The 21,144-nt window shown below is 49.6% G+C and overlaps 1 protein-coding gene and 1 long non-coding RNA gene across 2 annotated transcripts; one reads left to right on the top strand and one right to left on the bottom strand.

Moving 5' to 3' along the window:
* The first annotated feature begins 3,089 nt into the window (after positions 1-3,089).
* LOC117194519 (probable serine/threonine-protein kinase dyrk1) lies at positions 3,090-7,939 on the top strand. Its single transcript, XM_033399069.1, has 2 exons — positions 3,090-3,590; positions 7,793-7,939. Exons 1-2 carry the CDS (start codon positions 3,150-3,152, stop codon positions 7,937-7,939), a joined length of 588 nt encoding a protein of 195 aa, XP_033254960.1. The 5' UTR covers positions 3,090-3,149.
* Positions 7,940-18,458: 10,519 nt separating this feature from the next.
* Positions 18,459-19,420, bottom strand: LOC117194757. Its single transcript, XR_004474905.1, has 2 exons — positions 19,153-19,420; positions 18,459-19,099 (listed from the first exon to the last, which is right to left on the bottom strand). It is a non-coding gene; the product is annotated as an uncharacterized LOC117194757 (long non-coding RNA).
* Between the last annotated feature and the right edge of the window lie 1,724 nt (positions 19,421-21,144).

Below are 21,144 nucleotides of genomic sequence, written 5' to 3'. Positions count from 1 at the left end.
GTCATCAAGCAGCTCATCATGCCCATTTGGCAATATGGTCTTCCGGTTTGGGGCGCACTTACATCCGATTCCCAGCTGAGACGGGTGCAAAGCCTACAAAATAAAATCATTAGACGGGCAATGAAGGCGACAAGGTTCACCAGGAACGATGCCATAAGGCAGACTCACAATCTAGACACAATTGACGAAGTGTTCCATGCGGCAAGTGGGCGCTTCGCCAACTCCTTGGCTTGCCATGTCAATCCGGAGGCTCGGAAACTATTACTGCAGCCGTATGAGCCACAGCGATTGCAGAGGCCACGATATCTGCAACAGCTGCTCCAACACTTCCGCCCGCTGCAGCCTCAAAATCAGGATCGGAGCAGCCATCAACAACAACATCCAGATCCGGCCATCTCCGAGGAATCGCTTCCAGCGCTGGTCCGTCTCGAAGAGGAGGAGCTGAAAAGAAAGAGACAGGAGGAATCAGACGCCAGGCAATTAAGAAGAATCCAACAACAAAATATCATCAATCCGAACCCCGAAAGGTTCAACGGTTCGATGATAAATTGCTTCAGGAAACGATACCTCAGCGGCCAAACTCCCCGAGAAAGAATAGTGGCTCTTATCTTTGGCCAGCCACTATCTGTCCAAAGGATAGTCCTGCCAGATTACGAGGGGGATCCCGATCCAGTGACGCAGCAGCATACCCAGCAGCAGACTCAGCAACAGACGCAGCAGCAGACTCAGCAACAGATGCAGCAGCAGACGCAGCAGCGGACCCAGCAGCAGACACAGCAGCGGACCCAGCAGCAGACACAGCAAATTCTGGCGAGCAGCAACCTGCAGACGTCACATTATCGTTGCCAGACACGGGCTGCAAGCAGCAGCTCACGCACCCTGGACGACAGCCATCGACGCAATCCGCAAGAGGCACTTCTGGACCACGGACTGGAGCAAGTCCGACGGCGCCTTGAACGGGTGGTCGACGACGACGACGACGACGTCCAAATCATTACCGATGACGACGACGACGACGTCCAAATCATCACCGATGTCCAATCCATCTCAGATGACGACGACCACAACAACGACGATGATGCCGGCCGGCACATTGCACACACCGCCACAGTCACTCCGCACTTTGGTGCAGCAAGGCGCCGATTATTGGGACGCCGCAATCCGGCCGCAGCAAGTCCAATATTCCTGTGGTGGACATTGTCGTTGTACCTGGTAAATGTAAAAATGACATTAAAATTTGCAAAATTATCCCCTCCACAGAGCAATTTAAAACGGCACAAAATTCACCTGAAGCGTGTACAAACACCGGGCGACACCCCTAGTTGCTCCTCTGATCCTTCCTCATGGGCGTCACCACGGCATCCGGCCTCCAGAAGGGCTCCGCGGACGAGAGTCATCACGGCTGCCGGTTGGCCATGAGTTCAAATTCGGAAATGTTTGCGCTGCACACAAAGCGCATCCACATCCGGGCAAAAATGTTTTTGCAGCACTTCATGGCCACCAGCTATCGTCCTCGCACACTCCCGGCCAAATCCTTGGCCGTCTGGGGTCCCACGATGGCGGCCTCATCTACTCCGCACGGCTATGTGCCCTATCCACGTGTCTGCTGCAACATACCTACACACGCGCACATCCAGCATCAAATAGTTGCGCAAAATGCATAATACGCTGCTCCCGACGAAGATGACGAATTTTGCTGCACCAGTACCTGAAACTAGAATTAAATTATATTAAACTATTAATAATTTACCATTTTTCTCTAATACTTATCTTTGAGTAACCAAGTTTCTTTGTACTTACCACCTGTTTGTATAAATGTACGTCAATTGTTGCGAATGTCAAAATAAGGCTGCCTGACTGATAGAATGTAAACATGTTTCTAGATGTTAATGTTAATGTTAACAGCCCGCCAATTTTAAAATCACATTATTGTTGTGAGTCAAGCTTAAATGTAAATTGCCATGTCCTAGGTAATAAGAAAAGCTGGAAATAAACTCCGTCAGTAGCAAAACTGGCGGGCGAGTGTGCGCAACGTAGGCGTGCACTTGCATCTAAATTACATCGAAAAAAAAAAAAAAAAAAAAAAAGAATCGGAAAAATATCAGCTGGAGTCCCGCAGGGTAGTGTACTTGGGCCAATACTATACACGATCTATGCCTCGGACATGCCCATGCCTCACCTCATCCCTGACAGCACTGGCTTCCATCCAGAACGGGAATCAATGCTGCTGTCCACGTATGCCGACGACACGGTGATAATGAGCGCATCTGCAATCCCAAATGTGGCAGTCAAAAATAACCAGCGGTACCTACAACACTTCTCTATATGGGCCAAGAAGTGGTGCATTAACATAAATGCAAAAAAAAACCGGACATGTAATATTCACACTGAGGACAATTAGATCAACGGACTTAAGGCAAACGCCGACTATAAATGGACAGGCTGTGCCACTTGACAAATCACACACATATCTGGGCATAAAATTGGACAAAAAACTCACCCTAAGCTCACACATCACGACGCTCTGCACAAAACTCCGATCAAGAGCGGCCAAACTGGAGTGGCTTGCTGGCCCAAAAAGCCGGCTGCCTAACGAAATCAAGGCTATCGTCATCAAGCAGCTCATCATGCCCATTTGGCAATATGGTCTTCCGGTTTGGGGCGCACTTACATCCGATTCCCAGCTGAGACGGGTGCAAAGCCTACAAAATAAAATCATTAGACGGGCAATGAAGGCGACAAGGTTCACCAGGAACGATGCCATAAGGCAGACTCACAATCTAGACACAATTGACGAAGTGTTCCATGCGGCAAGTGGGCGCTTCGCCAACTCCTTGGCTTGCCATGTCAATCCGGAGGCTCGGAAACTATTACTGCAGCCGAATGAGCCACAGCGATTGCAGAGGCCACGATATCTGCAACAGCTGCTCCAACACTTCCGCCCGCTGCAGCCTCAAAATCAGGATCGGAGCAGCCATCAACAACAACATCCAGATCCGGCCATCTCCGAGGAATCGCTTCCAGCGCTGGTCCGTCTCGAAGAGGAGGAGCTGAAAAGAAATAGACAGGAGGAATCAGACGCCAGGCAATTAAGAAGAATCCAACAACAAAATATCATCAATCCGAACCCCGAAAGGTTCAACGGTTCGATGATAAATTGCTTCAGGAAACGATACCTCAGCGGCCAAACTCCCCGAGAAAGAATAGTGGCTCTTATCTTTGGCCAGCCACTATCTGTCCAAAGGATAATCCTGCCAGATTACGAGGGGGATCCCGATCCAGTGACGCAGCAGCATACCCAGCAGCAGACTCAGCAACAGACGCAGCAGCAGACTCAGCAACAGATGCAGCAGCAGACGCAGCAGCGGACCCAGCAGCAGACACAGCAGCGGACCCAGCAGCAGACACAGCAAATTCTGGCGAGCAGCAACCTGCAGACGTCACATTATCGTTGCCAGACACGGGCTGCAAGCAGCAGCTCACGCACCCTGGACGACAGCCATCGACGCAATCCGCAAGAGGCACTTCTGGACCACGGACTGGAGCAAGTCCGACGGCGCCTTGAACGGGTGGTCGACGACGACGACGACGTCCAAATCATTACCGATGACGACGACGACGACGTCCAAATCATCACCGATGTCCAATCCATCTCAGATGACGACGACCACAACAACGACGATGTTGCCGGCCGGCACATTGCACACACCGCCACAGTCACTCCGCACTTTGGTGCAGCAAGGCGCCGTTTATTGGGACGCCGCAATCCGGCCGCAGCAAGTCCAATATTCCTGTGGTGGACATTGTCGTTGTACCTGGTAAATGTAAAAATGACATTAAAATTTGCAAAATTATCCCCTCCACAGAGCAATTTAAAACGGCACAAAATTCACCTGAAGCGTGTACAAACACGCTTGCGACACCGGGCGACACCCCTAGTTGCTCCTCTGATCCTTCCTCATGGGCGTCACCACGGCATCCGGCCTCCAGAAGGGCTCCGCGGACGAGAGTCATCACGGCTGCTGGTTGGCCATGAATGCAAATTTGGATACGCTTGCGCTGCACACATGGCGCATCCGAATCCACGCAGGGGTGGTTTTCCTGCACTTCATGGCTGCTGGCAACCATCGCCACACAAATTTGGCCGAATCCCGGGCCACCTGGAGGACCACGGCGATCGCTCCATCCACTCTGCACGGCGCTGTGCATTGTCCACGTCTCCTGCCGCACCTTACACACGCGCTCATCCAGCGCCGTACGGTTGCGCACCGTGCCAAACACACTGCTCCAGACGACGACGATGATCCAGTACCTGCAAATAGAAATAAAATATAATTAAATTAGATTAAAATGTAAATAATTGTTCAAATATTGTCAATACTTATCTGTTTGTGACCACTTGCTGATTTATGTACGTTAATCCTGTGATTGACACATAAGGGCTGCCAGACCAGTAGTTTCATGCTATAATGTTAATGTTAATGTAATGCTAATGTCAATGTAATGTTAATGTTAACAGCCCGCCAATTTTAAAATCGCATTATTGTTGTAAGTTAAGCTTAAATGTAAATTGCCATGTCCTAGGTAATAAGAAAAAGCTGGAAATAAACTCCGTCAGTAGCAAAACTGGCGGGCGAGTGTGCGCAACGTAGGCGTGCACTTGCATCAAAATTACATCGAAAAAAAAAAAAACAGACGCCTGCTGCCTCTGGCCTACGCAAAGGGCGACGACGTCCAGAGAAGCCATTGACCCGTTCCCAGGCACCACAACAGCAGCAGCTACAGCAGCTGCAACAGCAGCCGCAGCGCGAACAACAACAGCGACAGCAGCAGCAGCAGCAGTTTGCCAACAACCGCTCCCGGCAGAAGATGCAGCCGAAACGCCAATCTTTCGAGGGATCCTGCAGCCAGAAACTGTTGGAGAATACGCAGAGGATGACGCGATTGGAAAAGAGGCTGGAAGGGACGGTGTCACTACTCACCTCGCTCATCCAATCCCAGGCAGTGACGGCAACTCCAGCAGTTGCAGTTACATCGGAAAATCCACCAACAATGGCAGCAGCAACAGTGGTTGCCCCAGCTCCAGCAGCCAGGCGGTCAAAGAAACCACCACGATCACAGCCACCACAAAAAACGTTAGGGCCAACGCCAGCCGCCATTCCAGAGACGGATCCTGAAATGGATGAAGAAAATGATGACGATGAGATGTGGACAGATGACGACTCCATGGATGACATGAGGTACCATCTTGACAACCAGATATCCTGGAACGCTGTGTACTAATTGGACACATCTCTGCCACTGCATTGGATTAAATGACAAATGCATATCACTCGCATGCCACAACAAAAATGAACAACGGACGCTGCCGCCATCAAAGCATTCAGAGTGCCATGTGTACCTGGAATGGAAATACACACACACACACAAACATCCATTACACTTGGGCGGCCGGACCTGTGCCGTTCGAGTTATGTGTGTCGTGTCCGCCATCGTCCTTAGTTGGTGGCCGGATCCAGTGCCATGGCATTCAGAGTGCCCTGTGGTCCTGGAAAAGGAAAAAAATCCATCAGCCACACATACGAAAAAAAAGGGCTCTCAAAATACTTACCGCCAGCTATTCAGACACACACACACAAACACTTGGGCGGCCGGACCTGTGCCGTTCGAGTTATCTGTGTCGTTGTCCGCCATTGCCCACAGCTGGTGGCCGGACCAGTGCCACTCGCTCTACATTAGGGCCACAATTGCCGACGCACACACACACTCACATCCATTTCACTTTGGCGGCTGGACCCGTGTCGCCACAGTAAAATGTGTGCCATCTACTCCTGGCTCCCAGCTGGTGGCCGGACCAGTGCCACTCGCTCTACATTAGGGCCACAATTGCCGACGCACACACACACTCACATCCATTTCACTTTGGCGGCCGGACCCGTGTCGCCACAGTAAAATGTGTGCCATCTACTCCTGGCTCCCAGCTGGTGGCCGGACCAGTGCCACTCGCTCTACATTAGGGCCACAATTGCCGACGCACACACACACTCACGTCCATTTCACTTTGGCGGCCGGACCCGTGTCGCCACAGTAAAATGTGTGCCGTCTACTCCTGGCTCCCAGCTGGTGGCCGGACCAGTGCCACTGGTTCTCCAAGAGGGCAGCCACAGCCACAACGACGACGACGAGGTGCTAATTGCACCTACTTCTGACGACTTCGGATGACGCCAATTTCGACGACCAGGGGGGACGACGGGGTCGGCCGGTATGCAACGCAATGTCTTTACAAGCATTGTGTTTTGCTATGCCGGCCGATGCTCCGCTGTTTCTTGTCTTCCCTGTAATTATAGAAAAAAAAGATATAGACATTATTTTAAATTGTTATGTTTATTGTAATATTGTAAACGTAAATCAATTGTACCTGTTTTGTCTTGTCTTTGTTCCAGTGTAGTATCTCTTTTATTACCTGTTTTACCTGTTTTTCCGTCGTCTTCACTCCAGTCTACTACTTATCTGTATTGTTATTTCTGCAAGTGCTTGTCTCTTTTTTTTTATTTTCCACGGAAAGCACCTGCATTGTTTACCTTTTCTCTTTATCTATTCCTCAATTTCTGAATTTTCGATCTCATTTCTTTAACCCCTTCTTCCCCATTGTTATTTTCGTAATTAGTGCGGTTCTCCGACACCCCACTACAAAATTATTACAATCTGTGATAAAAATCTTCGGCGGCAACGGTGCTGACAATTGATTATCGGTTTCAAATCGACTTTCAAATCAGCATCAGTTGCCGCCACACCACCACCACTACGGCCTAAATTGAGCCAAAAATGCTAGTCTTCGCATAAATCAACTACGCCCCCTATAAACTGCCCGCCCACATGTACATGCTACATTCCTAGTCGTCTGCCCTCAGCAGGCGGCAAGGGTAGTAGAGGGGACTGAAGACCACATACCGCATTACAGCCAACAAAACATCGAGTTGACGAACTCACAGGGGATTGCAAATCAAATTTTTAAGTTAGGGAGAATTACAAAGGGAAGAGACAGCATACTTTCGAGCGTGGCCCCACTTTACTTTCTTGACTCACACCACACACACACACACACTTGCCAACCACTATTATTCATTTCGCGCCAGAGCGGCTTCGACGAGTCCCCCCCCTCCCCCCTCTTGACAGTTCGTACTTTTGGAGCCTTTTGCCCCGATCGTGGATTGGTCTCGAGTCTGGGTCTCTGTCCAAAGGAAAAGTCGTGTCGTGAACGTTGTGGAGTCGAGACGTGTTCGAGGTTTAGTTTAGTCCCTCCGTCAAAGTGCCGAATATTTTGTGTCTCTCTCTTTTTCCCTTTCCCCCCCCCCCCCCCCCCCACCCTGCTGGCTGCGGGCCTATTTCGAGGTTACAAGTGTTTCGTTGCTGCAGTATTATATGTTTGTAAAGTTTATTGTGCCATCAAATGTACTAGTGTGTGTTTGAAGTGTCGTTTAAAGTTTAATTGTAAAACAAACACAAAAATGTACATAAATTAAATTAAGACATATACTGCCCAAAAAAATATTAATAAAGCAACGCGCTTGGTTGCTGGCGGCTCACACCCCAGCCTCTCAGCCCCTCCCCTGTTGGAGCACTGAGAGCCCTCAACCCAAAGCGGGTATATATTGAAAAAAATCCAATAAAAAACTGTGTGAATAATTTGGCTTGTCAAAAACTCCACTCGCGTCGGTCGAAAAATTTATTACCAAATCCAACCAAAGCCAATCCAGCGCAGCTATGCCACGCGGATCCACTGCCAGAAGAGGACGACGACGACGAGGACCACGCGGCGTCACAGCCAGGGATCGCCCCAAATCAGCCATTTCCACTGCCAGCTCCGACAGCGCCGCCGACGGCGAAGCCAGCGCCGACAGCGCAGCGACCGGCACCGTGGCAAACGCAGCGATACTGAGACGCCAATCCACCGACTCCGCCACCTGGTTGGAGGCACTTCCTCCAATTCCTGGACCGGCTCCAGCCACCATTACCGGGTATGTGAGGACCACACACCATGCCGACACCACCATCACGGCCACTCCGGCCACAAGCCCCATCCCCGACCCCGACCTGCCCTGCCCCAACAGCTGGGCGGCCATTCCCAATCTCACCAGCCAGGAGGAGGAGCAGTTCCAGATCGGCGACTGGGTGGAGGCGGTCCATACCCAGGAACGCCAGCAGCAGCAGCAGACCATTAGCAGCAGCAGCGGTAGTCGCCGGCTTGAGGCATTGGCGGCGTCGGCAGCGGCAGCGGCGTCAGCCAAAGCACCGCAATGTCAAGCCAAGCCAAGCCAAGCGGTACCAAGGTTAGGTTAGGTTAGGTTAAGGCGGTAGCCGGGAGGGGGGGGATAAGAGCCTCCCGCCCCCAAGCTCACTTGGACCTATAAAAGGTCCGTTGTGTTGCCGCATGGGCATGTGCCCCTTCACGTTGCCCGAACCGTGAGAGCATACTACTGCAGGTTAAGGGCAGTCCGATCCGGTGGCTTGGATGTATTTGGACAAGGTCCCTGTTTTGATTACGGACAGGTCCGAAATGTCCGTGAGGAAAGCGGCCCCGAGAATACGAAGACGACGATTTCCAAGGGCTGGGCAGTTGCAGGAGAAGTGGGGGACCGATTCCTCCTCCTCCTCGTCGCGACAACTCCTGCAGAAGTCGTTATGAGGGATTGACAGTCTACAGGCGTGAGTGCCGATCTGCCAGGGTCCCGTAATGGCTCTAGTAACTGCAGAGCACTGTGCTCTGCTGAGTTTATACAGCTCTGCTGAGCGCTTCTTCGATCGATATGGCCATATCAATCTTGAGACTTTACAGGAAACGGTTTGCTGCCATCTCCTATTGGCATTTTGCTCGAACAATTCGTGCGTTAGGAGCCTGCACGTAGCCAAGGGCATCGCTACTTGCTCCCTCTCCGGTAGGAGAGGAATCTTAGTACCCTGCCTGGCTAGCTCGTCGGCGGCGTCATTCCCCTCGATGTCCCTGTGGCCGGGGACCCATATAAGGAAGAGATCTAACTGCTCTGCGATCTCGTGCAGAGACCTGCGGCAGTCATTTACAGTCGCTGAGTTCGACGATATTGAGCCTAGAGCTTTGATAGCTGCTTGGCTGTCCGAGAAGACGCACACTAAGTGCGTATCTAGAAGTAATTTGGAGACGATCGAAATGGCCTCCTTGATGGCTTCAACCTCCGCTTGGAACACACTAGAGTGATCCGGGAGCCTGAAGCAATGACTGATGTTCAGCTCGCTGCAGTAGACTCCGCCTCCCACGCGGCCGTCTAGCTTTGAGCCATCAGTGTAGAAGTGGACCGCATTTGCAGGTCCTGGTTCGCCCATCTCCCAGTCCTCCCTAGATGGGATTGATACCTGGAAGGGCGTCGAGAGGTGATCACTGGGGATACAGTAATCTGTCCTCTCTGGTAATTGCGGGAGTCTCATCAGGATTCCCGAGTGCCCAACCGCGGATGCTTTCCACAGTCTGGCTTCTCTCATTCTGAGGGCGGAAAGTGTTGCCACCTTCTTTCCCATGAGATCCACAGGGAGGAGGTCCAGCACAGTATCCAGGGCTTCCCCTGGAGTAGTGCGTAGCCCGCCAGTTATGCATAGCTCTGCCATGCGCTGAACTCTGCTGAGTTTATTGAGGCATGTCCTTCTGTCCAAGGCTGGCCACCATACCACCACTCCATAGAGCATGATTGGTCGTATGATGGCGGTGTAGAGCCACCGAACTATATAGGGGGTCATTCCCCATTTTAGTCCGATGGCTTTCCTGCAAGTATAGAGGGCCACTGTGGCCTTCTTTACTCTGTCCTCTATGCTCAATTTCCAATCGAGCTTTCTATCGAGGATTAGGCCAAGATACTTGGCGTTGTTGCTGAAGACTAGCGTTTCCCCACATAGTCTTGGGGAATCAGTACCGGAACTTTGTACTTCCTAGTGAAAAGCACCAGTTCCGTTTTAGACGGGTTTACGCCTAACCCGCATTTGTCTGCCCATTTCGACATTTTCGTGAGAGTACTTGTCATGCACTCACACAATGTCTGCGGAAATTTTCCGGAGAATGCTATGGCAACATCGTCCGCGTACGCCACCACACGGCAGCCACCCCCCTCTATCTCCCGCAGCAGTGTGTTCACTGCCACGTTCCATAGGAGGGGCGAGAGGACTCCGCCCTGCGGTGTGCCTCTGCTGACAAATCTGGTACACGTTGACGTCCCCAGTGATGCCTCAACCGTCCTGCATTGTAGCATCTGATCGATCAGGCTCACCGTCCTGGAGTCAACGCCCAGATCCGTCAGTGCGCCCGTGATGGCGGTCGGAAGGATGTTGTTAAAGGCGCCTTCTATGTCGAGGAAGGCTACTAGGGTGTACTCCTTAAAATTAAGGGATGCTTCGATGATCGATGTGATCGAGTGTAGGGCCGTTTCGGTGGATCTTCCCTTCCGATAGGCATGCTGGGAGTCTGAGATCAGACTGGACGGAATGCACGCCGTTAGATGCAGCCCCAGGAGCCGCTCCATCGCCTTTAGAAGAAAAGACGATAGACTTATGGGTCTGAAATCTTTTGGGCAGTGTGCGAGGGCTTGCCTGCCTTGGGTATGAATACGACTTTGGTCTGAAGCCAGGTGTCAGGAATGCACCCGTGGGAGAAGATTCCCTCGTAAATTATTTTGAGCCAGTTAATGGCTTTATGTCCCGCGTGAATCAGTTGGGCAGGGAAAATGCCGTCTGGCCCCGCGGACTTGTAGGGTTTAAAGCTTCTGATCGCCCAGGAAATGTTCTCCTGGCTTAGCAGTCTCAAGATGGCATTTGAGGCGACAGAAGGAGGCGCGAGGTAGTTGGGTCTGTTTTCATCGCAGCCAGGGAAGTGGGTATTTAGGAGAAGATTTAGCGACTCCTCGCTGGACGTAGTCCACGACTGGTCGGTGTTCTTCAAGTAGCCCAGGGTGGGTGTTGTCTTCGAGAGAACTCTGCGCAAGCGTGAGGCTTCTGAGTTACTCTCGATTTCGCTGCAGAACTTACGCCAGGAGGCGCGTTTGGCTTTTCTAAGTTCTTTGTTGTAGGTTGACAGACTGGCCTTGTATTCGGCCCAGTTTTGCTCAACGTTTTCAGCCTTAGCTTTATTGAAGAGTCTCCGGGAGGCTTTCCGGAGGTCACCCAGTTTCGGATTCCACCATTCAGGTTTCTTCCGGCCTCTGTTCCTCGGTTCCAGTAGGAACCGGTCCTGGAGCTCGTTCTCCACCAGGTGCCACTTATCGCGAGGGACATGGCCGTCCTCGGCGCCCCTGTCCAGGACACCGATCAGGGTTTTGCCCCTCGCCACCTCAGCGAACGACCGGTTCGTGAGGTGGGTCTTCACCCGCTTGGCTTGCTGGGCTTGGCCTGACTGATTTGCGGGGTCCTCCGCTGAGCGTGGCCGCTTGTTGGGGGCCTTGGTTGCGCCCTTTCCTATCGACTTCTTCTACGTCGCTTCAGGCCCGCTACAAAGCCCCCCCACCAGATCAGACTAGGGGTGGTTACATCTCCTAGGCTGATACCGCATGAAGCGACTTATCATTGTCGTATGTCCTTTGCGTGGTAGTTCCCCAAAGATCGTCCTTGCAAGTCTTCCAATTCATAATACGCACCGCCAAGCTTTCTTCGAACTCGAGCCTTCACAAACGCTTGTCCAAATTTGGCACTGTACCCTGTTTGGAAGCAGCTTTGCTTGAAGTTCCTCCGGAACACTTCCTGACCTACGGCGAAATCTACTTGTCTTGAGCGCAGGTTGTATCGCTTCTCGTTTTGATCGTGCATCTTCTGCATTTGTACACAGGCGCCCTTGCGTATGATTTCAAGCGAGTCGGGTCTGTTGAATACCAAGGATCGATCGTCTAGTAACTTTAATTTCCTGAGTAGCGAATATGTCGACCCGGCGGTGACCATATGCTGGCCAAACACCATGTAGTACGGGGTAGTCCCTATACTAGCATGAGACGCGGATCTTAGCGCACATGAAATGCGACTTAGGTGCTTGTCCCAATCCTTCTGATCGGTTCGTAGGTACGCCCTGATCCCGCTAATCACTGACCGGTTCACACGCTCAGAGGCGTTCGCTTGCGGTGAATGCACGGCCGTTAAAGTGTGTGTTATTTCAAACCGACTTAAAAGCTTTCGAAACGTTTCGGATCGGAGCTGGGGTCCATTATCAGATACGATTGTTTCGGGAACACCAAACGTCATGAATAATTCAGTTTCGAGATACTTAACCACCACGTCAGCGCTTATTTTCTTGACGGGCTTCAGGAAGATGTATTTCGAGAAGTGGTCCAGTACGATAAAAATGCCTATGTTTCCGCCTCTCGACCTGGGATAAGGTCCCAGGAAATCCACGAACAGTCTTTGAAAGAACCGCTGACTCTCCGGCGCTTTCCCTAACGGAGGTTGAAGAACATAATTCGGGGCTTTGGTCGTCTTACACACGAGACAAGCATTGATGTGTGCTTTTACGTCGGATACTAGACCAGGCCAGAAATAATGTCGCCTTATGCGTTCAATAGTCTTGTGGATTCCTCCTTGGGACGCTAACGAATTGTCGTGAGCGCGCGCAAGCACGTCGGGAACCATTATCTTTGGTATCCACAGCTTCCAAGCGTACTCGTCGTGAACTTGTTCTCCGGTCAGATGTTCAGCGCGACGGTACACAAATCCCTTATCCGTTTTTAAGTCAGGCAGCTGGTCCTGGTTAGCCTGGACCTTCTGTACTAAATCCGTATATTCGGACGATAAGAAGTGTTTAGAAGATAAATCGACCCACGACCCATCAGGTGAATCCAAAGCTGCTACTTCAGCTTCGTTGACCCGGGACAAAAAATCGGGTACTACGTTCTGCGCACCTTTACGATGTTCGATCTTGAATCGATACCTCTGCAGAGCAATGGCCCAACGAGCTAACCGGGAACTTAGATCTGTGTTAGACATAAGCCATTTTAACGAGGCGTGATCGGTTATGATCGTGAACTCATGACCTTCCACGTATGCTCTGAAGTTCTTCAAAGATACTATTGCCGCCAAGCATTCCTGCTCCGTCACAGTGTAATTACGTTGCGCTCTGTTCAACTTCTTTGAAACGAAGGCAATAGGGCATTCGTCTCCCTCTTTGGACAACTGTACTAATACTCCTACCACTCCTGTTTTGCTGGCGTCGCAATGAATGTAGAAAGGTTTTGTAAAATCTGGACTTCTCAGTACCGGGGCTTCACAGAGACATTGCTTCAAGGCGTCAAAAGCTTTTACCGCTTCATCCGTCAAAGTGAATTTCCGTTTGGTGGTCATGACGTCCGTTAATGGAGCAGAGAGCGAAGCGAAATTTGGTACGAATTTACGATACCATCCACATAAACCCATAAAACTTCTCAGTCCCTTTAGAGTTTTGGGTAAGGGATAACTGGTGATCGCCTTGATCTTCTCGGGATCTGTCCGGATACCCCCATCTCCTATGACATGACCTAGGTAACGCACTCGTCGCATGCAGAAATGACTTTTAGCAGTATTGATCGTCAATCCTGCTTGTTTCAGATGCCTAGATATCTCTGACAAAACCTCTAGGTGTTTTTCAAAATTCGAGGAAACAACTAATAAATCGTCTAAATAAACGAATACTTCGTTCCGCAACCGGGCTGGAACTACTTTATCCATTAAGCGAGACATGGTGCTGGTGGCATTACACAATCCAAACGGCATTACCTTGAATTGGTACAGAGGCCTACCCGGAACCGTAAACGCGGTCTTATCACGAGACTTGAGCTGTAACGGTACTTGCCAGTAGGCGTCCTTCAAATCAAGACTCGTGATGTATTCTGGATTCGGCAGTCGGCTAAGAATGCCACTAATCTGAGGCAAAGGATAAGCGTCCTTTTCTGTGAAACCGTTTACCTTTTGACAATCTAAGCAGATCCGAACCTTTCCGGGCTTAGTAACCATTACTATCGGTGAGGACCACGGACTGTCCGATTCCTCAATCACAACTAACTGTAACATCCGGTCTATTTCGGTATACATGGCCTTTTCAACGGCTGGCGAAACAGGAAAATGCCTTTGTTTTACTGGCTTGGCATTTCCTACGTCGATCACGTGTGTGATTAAGTTCGTTTTACCTAAGCCATTTACAGCGAACGAGGGATAAGCGTCTATGACCTTGGACAGTTGGTCCTTTTGGGTTCTGGTTAACGAATGTTGTTCCTCACTATCCTTCGTTGGCGGAGCCTCTATTTCTGATACCCTCAACCTACTAGGCAGTAAATCGTATAAATTCCAGAAATCAATTCCGAGATATAGGTCATGTTTCAATGAAGGAATCAAATAAATCTCTAGTGACTTTTTATCACCTCCGTATTCGATGTCTATCCTCATTTTCCCTGCTATCCGTTGTGCTCTTCCATCAGCGGTTTTAGCCTTTTCCGTGATTCTCTTGTAAGGTACGTTTCCGCACATCACTTCGCTCGCTAAGTTACCTCCTATACAGCTGATGGACGCTCCTGAATCCAGCAAACCGTATACTGTGCGGTCTAACAGTTGAATCGGTAAAAACGGACGAGGATCTCTAGCCATTTCAGAGAGAGCGCTTAGATACGCCACACCTGATTTACTCCTCTTTACTTCTTGCCAGAATCGAATCATTCGCTTCTTTCCCCGAGATTTATTCTTCCCTACGGTCTCTGGTAATTCACAGCCAGTTAAAATTTTTTTTGATCCGAGTTTGCAATCCAACGCTAAATCATTGTTGCTTTTTTGAAAGTCCGGTGTAATCAGTGATGTCACTGTTGTTGGCTCCGAAGTTAATCGGTGTTTGTGCCTTGATGGCGAAGCACACTCGAAGTCTTCAGTTTGTACTGCGACTTCGGCGTGCTGGACTTGGAGTTTTTTGTACACTTTTCGCAACTTGGTTTATAAGTGTTCGCGGCTCCACAGCCGTAACAAAAAACTTTTCGTTCTGAAACGCAATCTTGATATCTGTGACCGGTCTGATGACAGTTCCAGCAGATTAACGAGATGGCTTCTACCGCCAACACCCTCTCGGTGTCTGAGTCTTCTCGTAGCTCCCGATCTAGCAGTAGTTCTGATACTTCACGTCGAAATGGAACAGCTTTGGTATACCCATTCGTACTTTTGACGTCTTCTAAAAACATCTCCCGCCTGCGGCACACTTCCCTGAGCTCCTGTACACTTTTTAAATCGATATTCAACAGCTCATGGCGAATTTCCGGACGCAGGTTGTTCTTTAATACACGGACCAACTTCCGAATGGTCCAGGGTACTTCCAACTGATCGGTCAAGTTAGAGATGCTATCGTAAAAACTATCGAAAGTCTCGCTTGCCCTTTGCTTTCGGTTTCGGATCAGCTCTTCGATGTCGACGTCATCTTTTTCTTGGCGAAACTGAAGTCGTAAGGCAGCACATAAAGTATTCCATTGAACTTCAACTACGGCCTTGTGATGTCGCCAGTAGAACTCGTTAGCTTGGCCTTCAAACAAAACACTCACATTCCGGCAAAGCACGGAAAAATTTCTTTCCAAAGTTTGATGGGTCAATGCCTCTACTCTATATATGAAGTTATCTATCGATACTCCGACTCCCGAGAACTTAATTTTCCAGCCATTAAGTATATGGACTACTTTGTCCGGTCTCTGGGATAAATCAGAAAAACCGCTTCTCAATAGTGACGGATGAGCTATGCTTTGGGGTTCTAGTCTATGGCCAGGACTAGTTCCCTCACCATAGTTGGTTGCTTGCAACTGCTCGGACAACGGCGTTGAAGAACGGTCTAAAGCTGCGGTGACAGTGGACTGACTTGAGGTTCGGGTTAACTGTTGCATTGAATCAACTACCGAGCTTTGAATCAGTTCTGCCATTCGTTTGCTTAGTGAAGTGAGCAATCTCTGTTCCATTGCCACCAGATCTATATTTTTAGAAGAACTCGCTTCTTCTCCCCCTTTGGCACGTTCCTTAGACTGAGCGCGAGTATTTTGCGCTACTACCTTCGGCACCGCCCCGCTTACAGTTCTACACCTGCCTTTACATACCGGGCAAACATTGCTAGTCTTTAAATGGGTGGTCATACAGGGAAGATGGAACACGTGCTCGCAAACCGATCCGAATACCTCATCCTTTGTCAGTATGGCTTTCTGGCACAGCGCGCACAGCGGGCTGACGCCTTCACCTGCCCCTTGGGCTTCCTTTCCGGGAGATCTGTCCGAACCCATGGCCAGAAATACTATACTCAAAGTCGTGCCTATAATTCTTCCTAACTTTGTTGTATTCACCTACAATTCCGATAATAACTTTAATACCAATGATGAACTCAATTGACTAACTTGAACTCACTTGAACTAACTTTAACTAACTTGGACTAGCTTGAACTCAATGCAGCTACGCAGCGAATCGTAAGGTCCTAATCATACAACCGATATCTCCCTCACCACGGAAAAAGATTAGAGGTACTAATCTCAAGTAAATCGCTTGGTCGTGGGCAGTCAGGAATCTCCCGGCTTATTCCTCAAAACGAACGATGTTCCCGTCAGCAGCTCACACCGCAGCGGACAGACAACTGTTCAACAACGGTTTGTCGGTTTTCCAGTATTCGATGGCTACCTCTAATGCTTCTTCAGAAAAATCAACCGAAGATTTTCTCCAGCGACCGTGGACAAAGAGACTCTCGAAAACTGTCTATTTATTTTCCGACGCGGCAGCGTAAAAGAACCAATCTAACATTGAACACCAATAAGCCAATGACGCGGCACTCTCTACAGGGTCAGGTGGTCAACCGGAGTCGATCTCGTCCTGCAATTCCTCTGCTTAAAGTGGCCTAACGTCGCTTGCATATTTGGAAAAATCGTCACCGAACCAGTAATCCGCGGTCAGAAGGGAATACGGGTATTCTCTCTATCTGTCTTCCAAGCGGACTCTAACACGGCAATAACTCCTCCGGAAAATAAAAGCGGAAAATTTAGAAAAGGGAAAAAATTAAAGAATCTATATAATCATCCAGGAGTCCCCGTGGAATATTTCGAAGTACCCACTGGTGCCCCACGTTGGGCGCCACTTTTAATATTATTAATAATTATAACTGTAACGTGCAACGAGTCCTGTTCGAAAACGGGCGTTACGATTTGAGAGAGCTGTGCACGCTAATAATCATCCGGCTCTAGCTCGTCGGCTTTGGGGTTGGAGTTGTTGCTCCCTCAGATCAACCCAGACTCGAGGCTGCAATTACCAATAATATTGCCAGAATTTAGCGTGCTGCGACTTGTGCTAGAACGGTAGATTTGACGAGAAGAAGATACGAAGCTAAAGAGGATAGAGAACAGGAAGAGAGAGGGAAGCGAAAGGAAAGAAGGATAAAGAGGAAAGGGAAGTGAGAACCAAGGAAAACGGAGAGACATCGGTGTATATGTCCACAGATGTTATGCGGAGTCTGAACCCACCCTGCCTTGGTCATCCTCACGGAATAGCCGTTCTTCGATGACCCCTTTTGACCTTTTACGAAAACGCGCGAGCTAGCATTGAGTCCATTTTGTTCTTTTATCTAAACTTCAACATTATTTCCTCAACACAAAAATTAAATCCGATATGGCAACATAGTAAATGATCTTAATAACTACTAAAAATAGGTGATTCGTAATGGTTGGGTATATAAAGATATTTGATAATGTATTGAGTATATATATAATAAGACTGTAATTCGAGTTAAATTCTAATTATATTCATAAATTTCGCTTTTCGAATAACATGGGAAAATCATTGAATACTTTAAGTTCGTTACTTTCGCTTTTCGCACAAGTGTGGAAAAATCATTAAATCTTTTAACTTCGGAATGAGTCGAAAATCAAAGAGCCGGTCTGGCTGACAAAACGTGATCTCCTATGCGGAGTTCAGTCGATGACTGGATGCAGATGGCATCTCTAATTAGCCAACGATCAGATCGCTCAAGGCAAAGCCTCAATAGGCAGGGGCCAGAGGTTTCAAATTCGCGAGGTTGGGCAAGGATCAGTTGGTTTTCAAAACTACGTACATTTCAACTTTTGGAAGGTATGCTTACTCACTCACTGTTCAATTTCCAACGACGAAAGATCGATCTTCCGGCGTAGGCTGAAAACAAGCGTTAATTCGGAAAGGTGGTTTACAGTACGAAGACTCCATCTCTTGCTACAACTCAGAATTCCCAACTTCGACCTACTCCTTGTATGTGGAGCCACAGAACTTTTGGGGGAATTTTCTCCCTGACAATTCAATCCGAACTTAACTGACAACAATAGCTTGTGAATATTTGTAAAGATTGCTAAAGCATGATATGAGTTTAACGAATGTGTAACGAAAATGAATTAAACTAGCGATGTCTTAACAATACTTATAACTGCAAATTCTGAACACATTTCCCGAACTCCAGGGGAACTTGAACGTTAATGAGGTTGGCTGATAATTATTCTTCATGAATATACAAATTTTGTGAGATTTTTATACTTTAAACATTAGGATGGTAATAGACGAGGCTAGCCTCCGCTAAACCCTATGATTTGGTGAACTGTGCTCCCTGAAGCTGCTGGAAGAGGAATCCTGGACAGAGTCGGGGCGAAGAGGACAGCCGAAGGCGGAGAATTCTGCCTCTGTTTGGCCGACGATTGGGCAACCAGGAAGACGATGGCCGCAGTTGGCTTCATCACTGCAGCATGGTCTGCGCTCGGGCAACCGAGAAAACGAAGGCCGCAGGTGGCTTTAGCATTGCAGCATCCCTGATTTGCTCCTGCTTCTTCTTCACGCGCCTTGGCGCGCGCTGCTGTTTAACCCTGTCTAGGGTGCTCCTCGCAGGCGAAGGGTCCCAAGCGGGAAGGCGTTTGCTTATTCCAGCCTCCGGCTGACTGCGCTCTGCGGCTTACTTAGACGGCGACTGGACGATGGGGTGCGTTTAAATAGCGTGGGTCGCTGCCCCACGCAATAAGCGAAAGACCGTCCGGTCTTTGAAGCTGTGGCGTCTTTCCTCCGAGCAGGATCTGTCGCCCCGTCACTCCACTTGTACGAGCAAGGGAATCAGCGGTTGCGTGAGCTGCAGAAAATCAGATGAAAACCTGTTCTGTGGATTTTTCCAATCGCACTCACCCAAAATATCGCGATCAACCGAAAGGTATGTCTTTTCCGTACAGTGTCGAGTTGTTTCACAATGGAATTTTCCTATGATGGCACTTCTTACAAAAGATTCGTTTGCGCGCACACCCGTTCTCGACGAGATCTTTAACCGGAAAAGGAATTTGACATGGCCTGTCAGATGTCCAAAGCATCTCTGCGCGTTAACAGGTCAAAGTAACCCTGCGCCTGTTAACAGGTCAAAGTAACCCTGTGCCTGTCAAAGGGTGGCAGCATGCATCCTGGCCCCGAGATCGATATCATGGTCTTGACTTTCAATTTTTCTTTCAAATCTTAGCCGATTAATCCTTCCCGCCAAACCTATCGACTTCTTCTACGTCGCTTCAGGCCCGCTACATGTGTGTCTGTTTTTGGCTATTCTAGCAATCACCAACGCACTGCATTCGATTTGAATTTGTCAGGCCGTATGATTTTGCAAGTGTGTATGGCAGCATTTTTATTCGTTCATGTTTTATTTAATGGCTTCGATGGCGGCAGCGTCCGTTGTTCATTTTTGTTGTGGCATGCGAGGGATATGCATACCTGCCCCGTATGATAAAGATTTTCGCCGTAATGTTTAGCCCGATAGTGTCCGTGAGTGCTATCCGGCGATTGCCTAAGCGCTCTCGGCGATACGCGTCGGTACCCCCGACCTCCGTAGTAATTCTTAGTTCGACAGCGTCCCGTAAGTGCTATCCGGCGATTGCCTAGGCATTCTCGGCGATGCCTGTCGATATCCCGACCCCCGTAGTAATTCTTAGTTCGGCGGCGTCCCGTAAGTGCTATCCGGCGATTGCCTAGGCATTCTCGGCGATACTTGTCGGTATTTCCGCATAGCAAAGTTCCCCTTTCCGCGTCGTAGTAATTCTTAGGCCGACAGGGTCCCGTAAGTACCGTCCGGCGATAGCCTAGGTACTCTCGGCGATACTTGCCGGTATTTCCGCATAGCAAAGTCCCCTTTCCGCGTCGTAGTAATTCTTAGGCCGACAGGGTCCCGTAAGTACCGTCCGGCGATAGCCTAGGTACTCTCGGCGATACTTGTCGGTATTCCCGCATAGCAAAGTTCCCCTTTCCGCGTCGTAGTAATTCTTAGGCCGACAGGGTCCCGTGAGTACCGTCCGGCGATAGCCTAGGTACTCCCCGGCGATCCTTGCCGGTATTTCCGCATAGCAAAGTCCCCTTTCCGCGTCGTAGTAATTCTTAGGCCGACAGGGTCCCGTAAGTACCGTCCGGCGATAGCCTAGGTACTCTCGGCGATACTTGTCGGTATTCCCGCATAGCATAGTCCCCCTTTCCGCTTCGTAGTAACTCTCAGGCCGGCGGGGTCCCGTAAGTACTGTCCGGCGATAGCCTAGGTACTCTCGGCGACACCTGTCGGTATTATCGCATAGTAAAGACCTCCGTATTGATTCTGAGTTCGGTGGGGCCCTGAAGGCGCTATTCGGCGATAACCGGAGTGTTCTCGGTGAAACCAATTGCCCCGTCCCACGCTACGATCGCCCCCGTCCGCGGACTGCGGCCCCGTCCCCCATCGCCGGTCCGAATTACGGAGTCCCGGCAAATTATAAATATTGCTGTATTTTCGACCCTGGAGTAGACTGAGATATGTACCCCAGCCCAGGATCGCTTCCTTACAAAAGTTAAGGTAACACTAGACTTAACATTAACATGTGTTTTCTTTTACAATGGATTGCGTCTTTTCAGTCCGTTCCCGTCCTCGGAGCGGGCTTCATATAAGTGGCGGCGCAAGGCTGATCCTCATATCAGCATCAGCATAGGCCCTGTAGTTGGCTGGGTGCGTACCGCCGCAACTTTGGCATTTAGCTGGGTGCGGTGGACGAAACCACCGCACTTTACACAGACGAAGCCGCGTTGACAGAAGTTGTTAAACCGCCGCAACTTTGGCATTTAGCTGGTGCGGTGGACGAAACCACCGCACTTTACACAGACGAAGCCGCGTTGACAGAA

The sequence above is a fragment of the Drosophila miranda genome, assembly GCF_003369915.1.
Source record: "Drosophila miranda strain MSH22 chromosome Y unlocalized genomic scaffold, D.miranda_PacBio2.1 Contig_Y3_pilon, whole genome shotgun sequence".
In the NCBI taxonomy this organism is placed as follows: Eukaryota; Metazoa; Arthropoda; class Insecta; order Diptera; family Drosophilidae; genus Drosophila; species Drosophila miranda.
This window is presented reverse-complemented; position numbering and strand designations above follow the sequence as displayed.

Coding starts and splice junctions, on each gene's coding strand:
- LOC117194519 (XM_033399069.1), top strand. CDS start 3,150: ATGATAAATTGCTTCAGGAAACGATACCTCAGCGGCCAAACTCCCCGA. Junction 3,591..7,792: donor TGGTCGACGACGACGACGAC/GTCCAAATCATT, acceptor CTGCCAGAAGAG/GACGACGACGACGAGGACCA.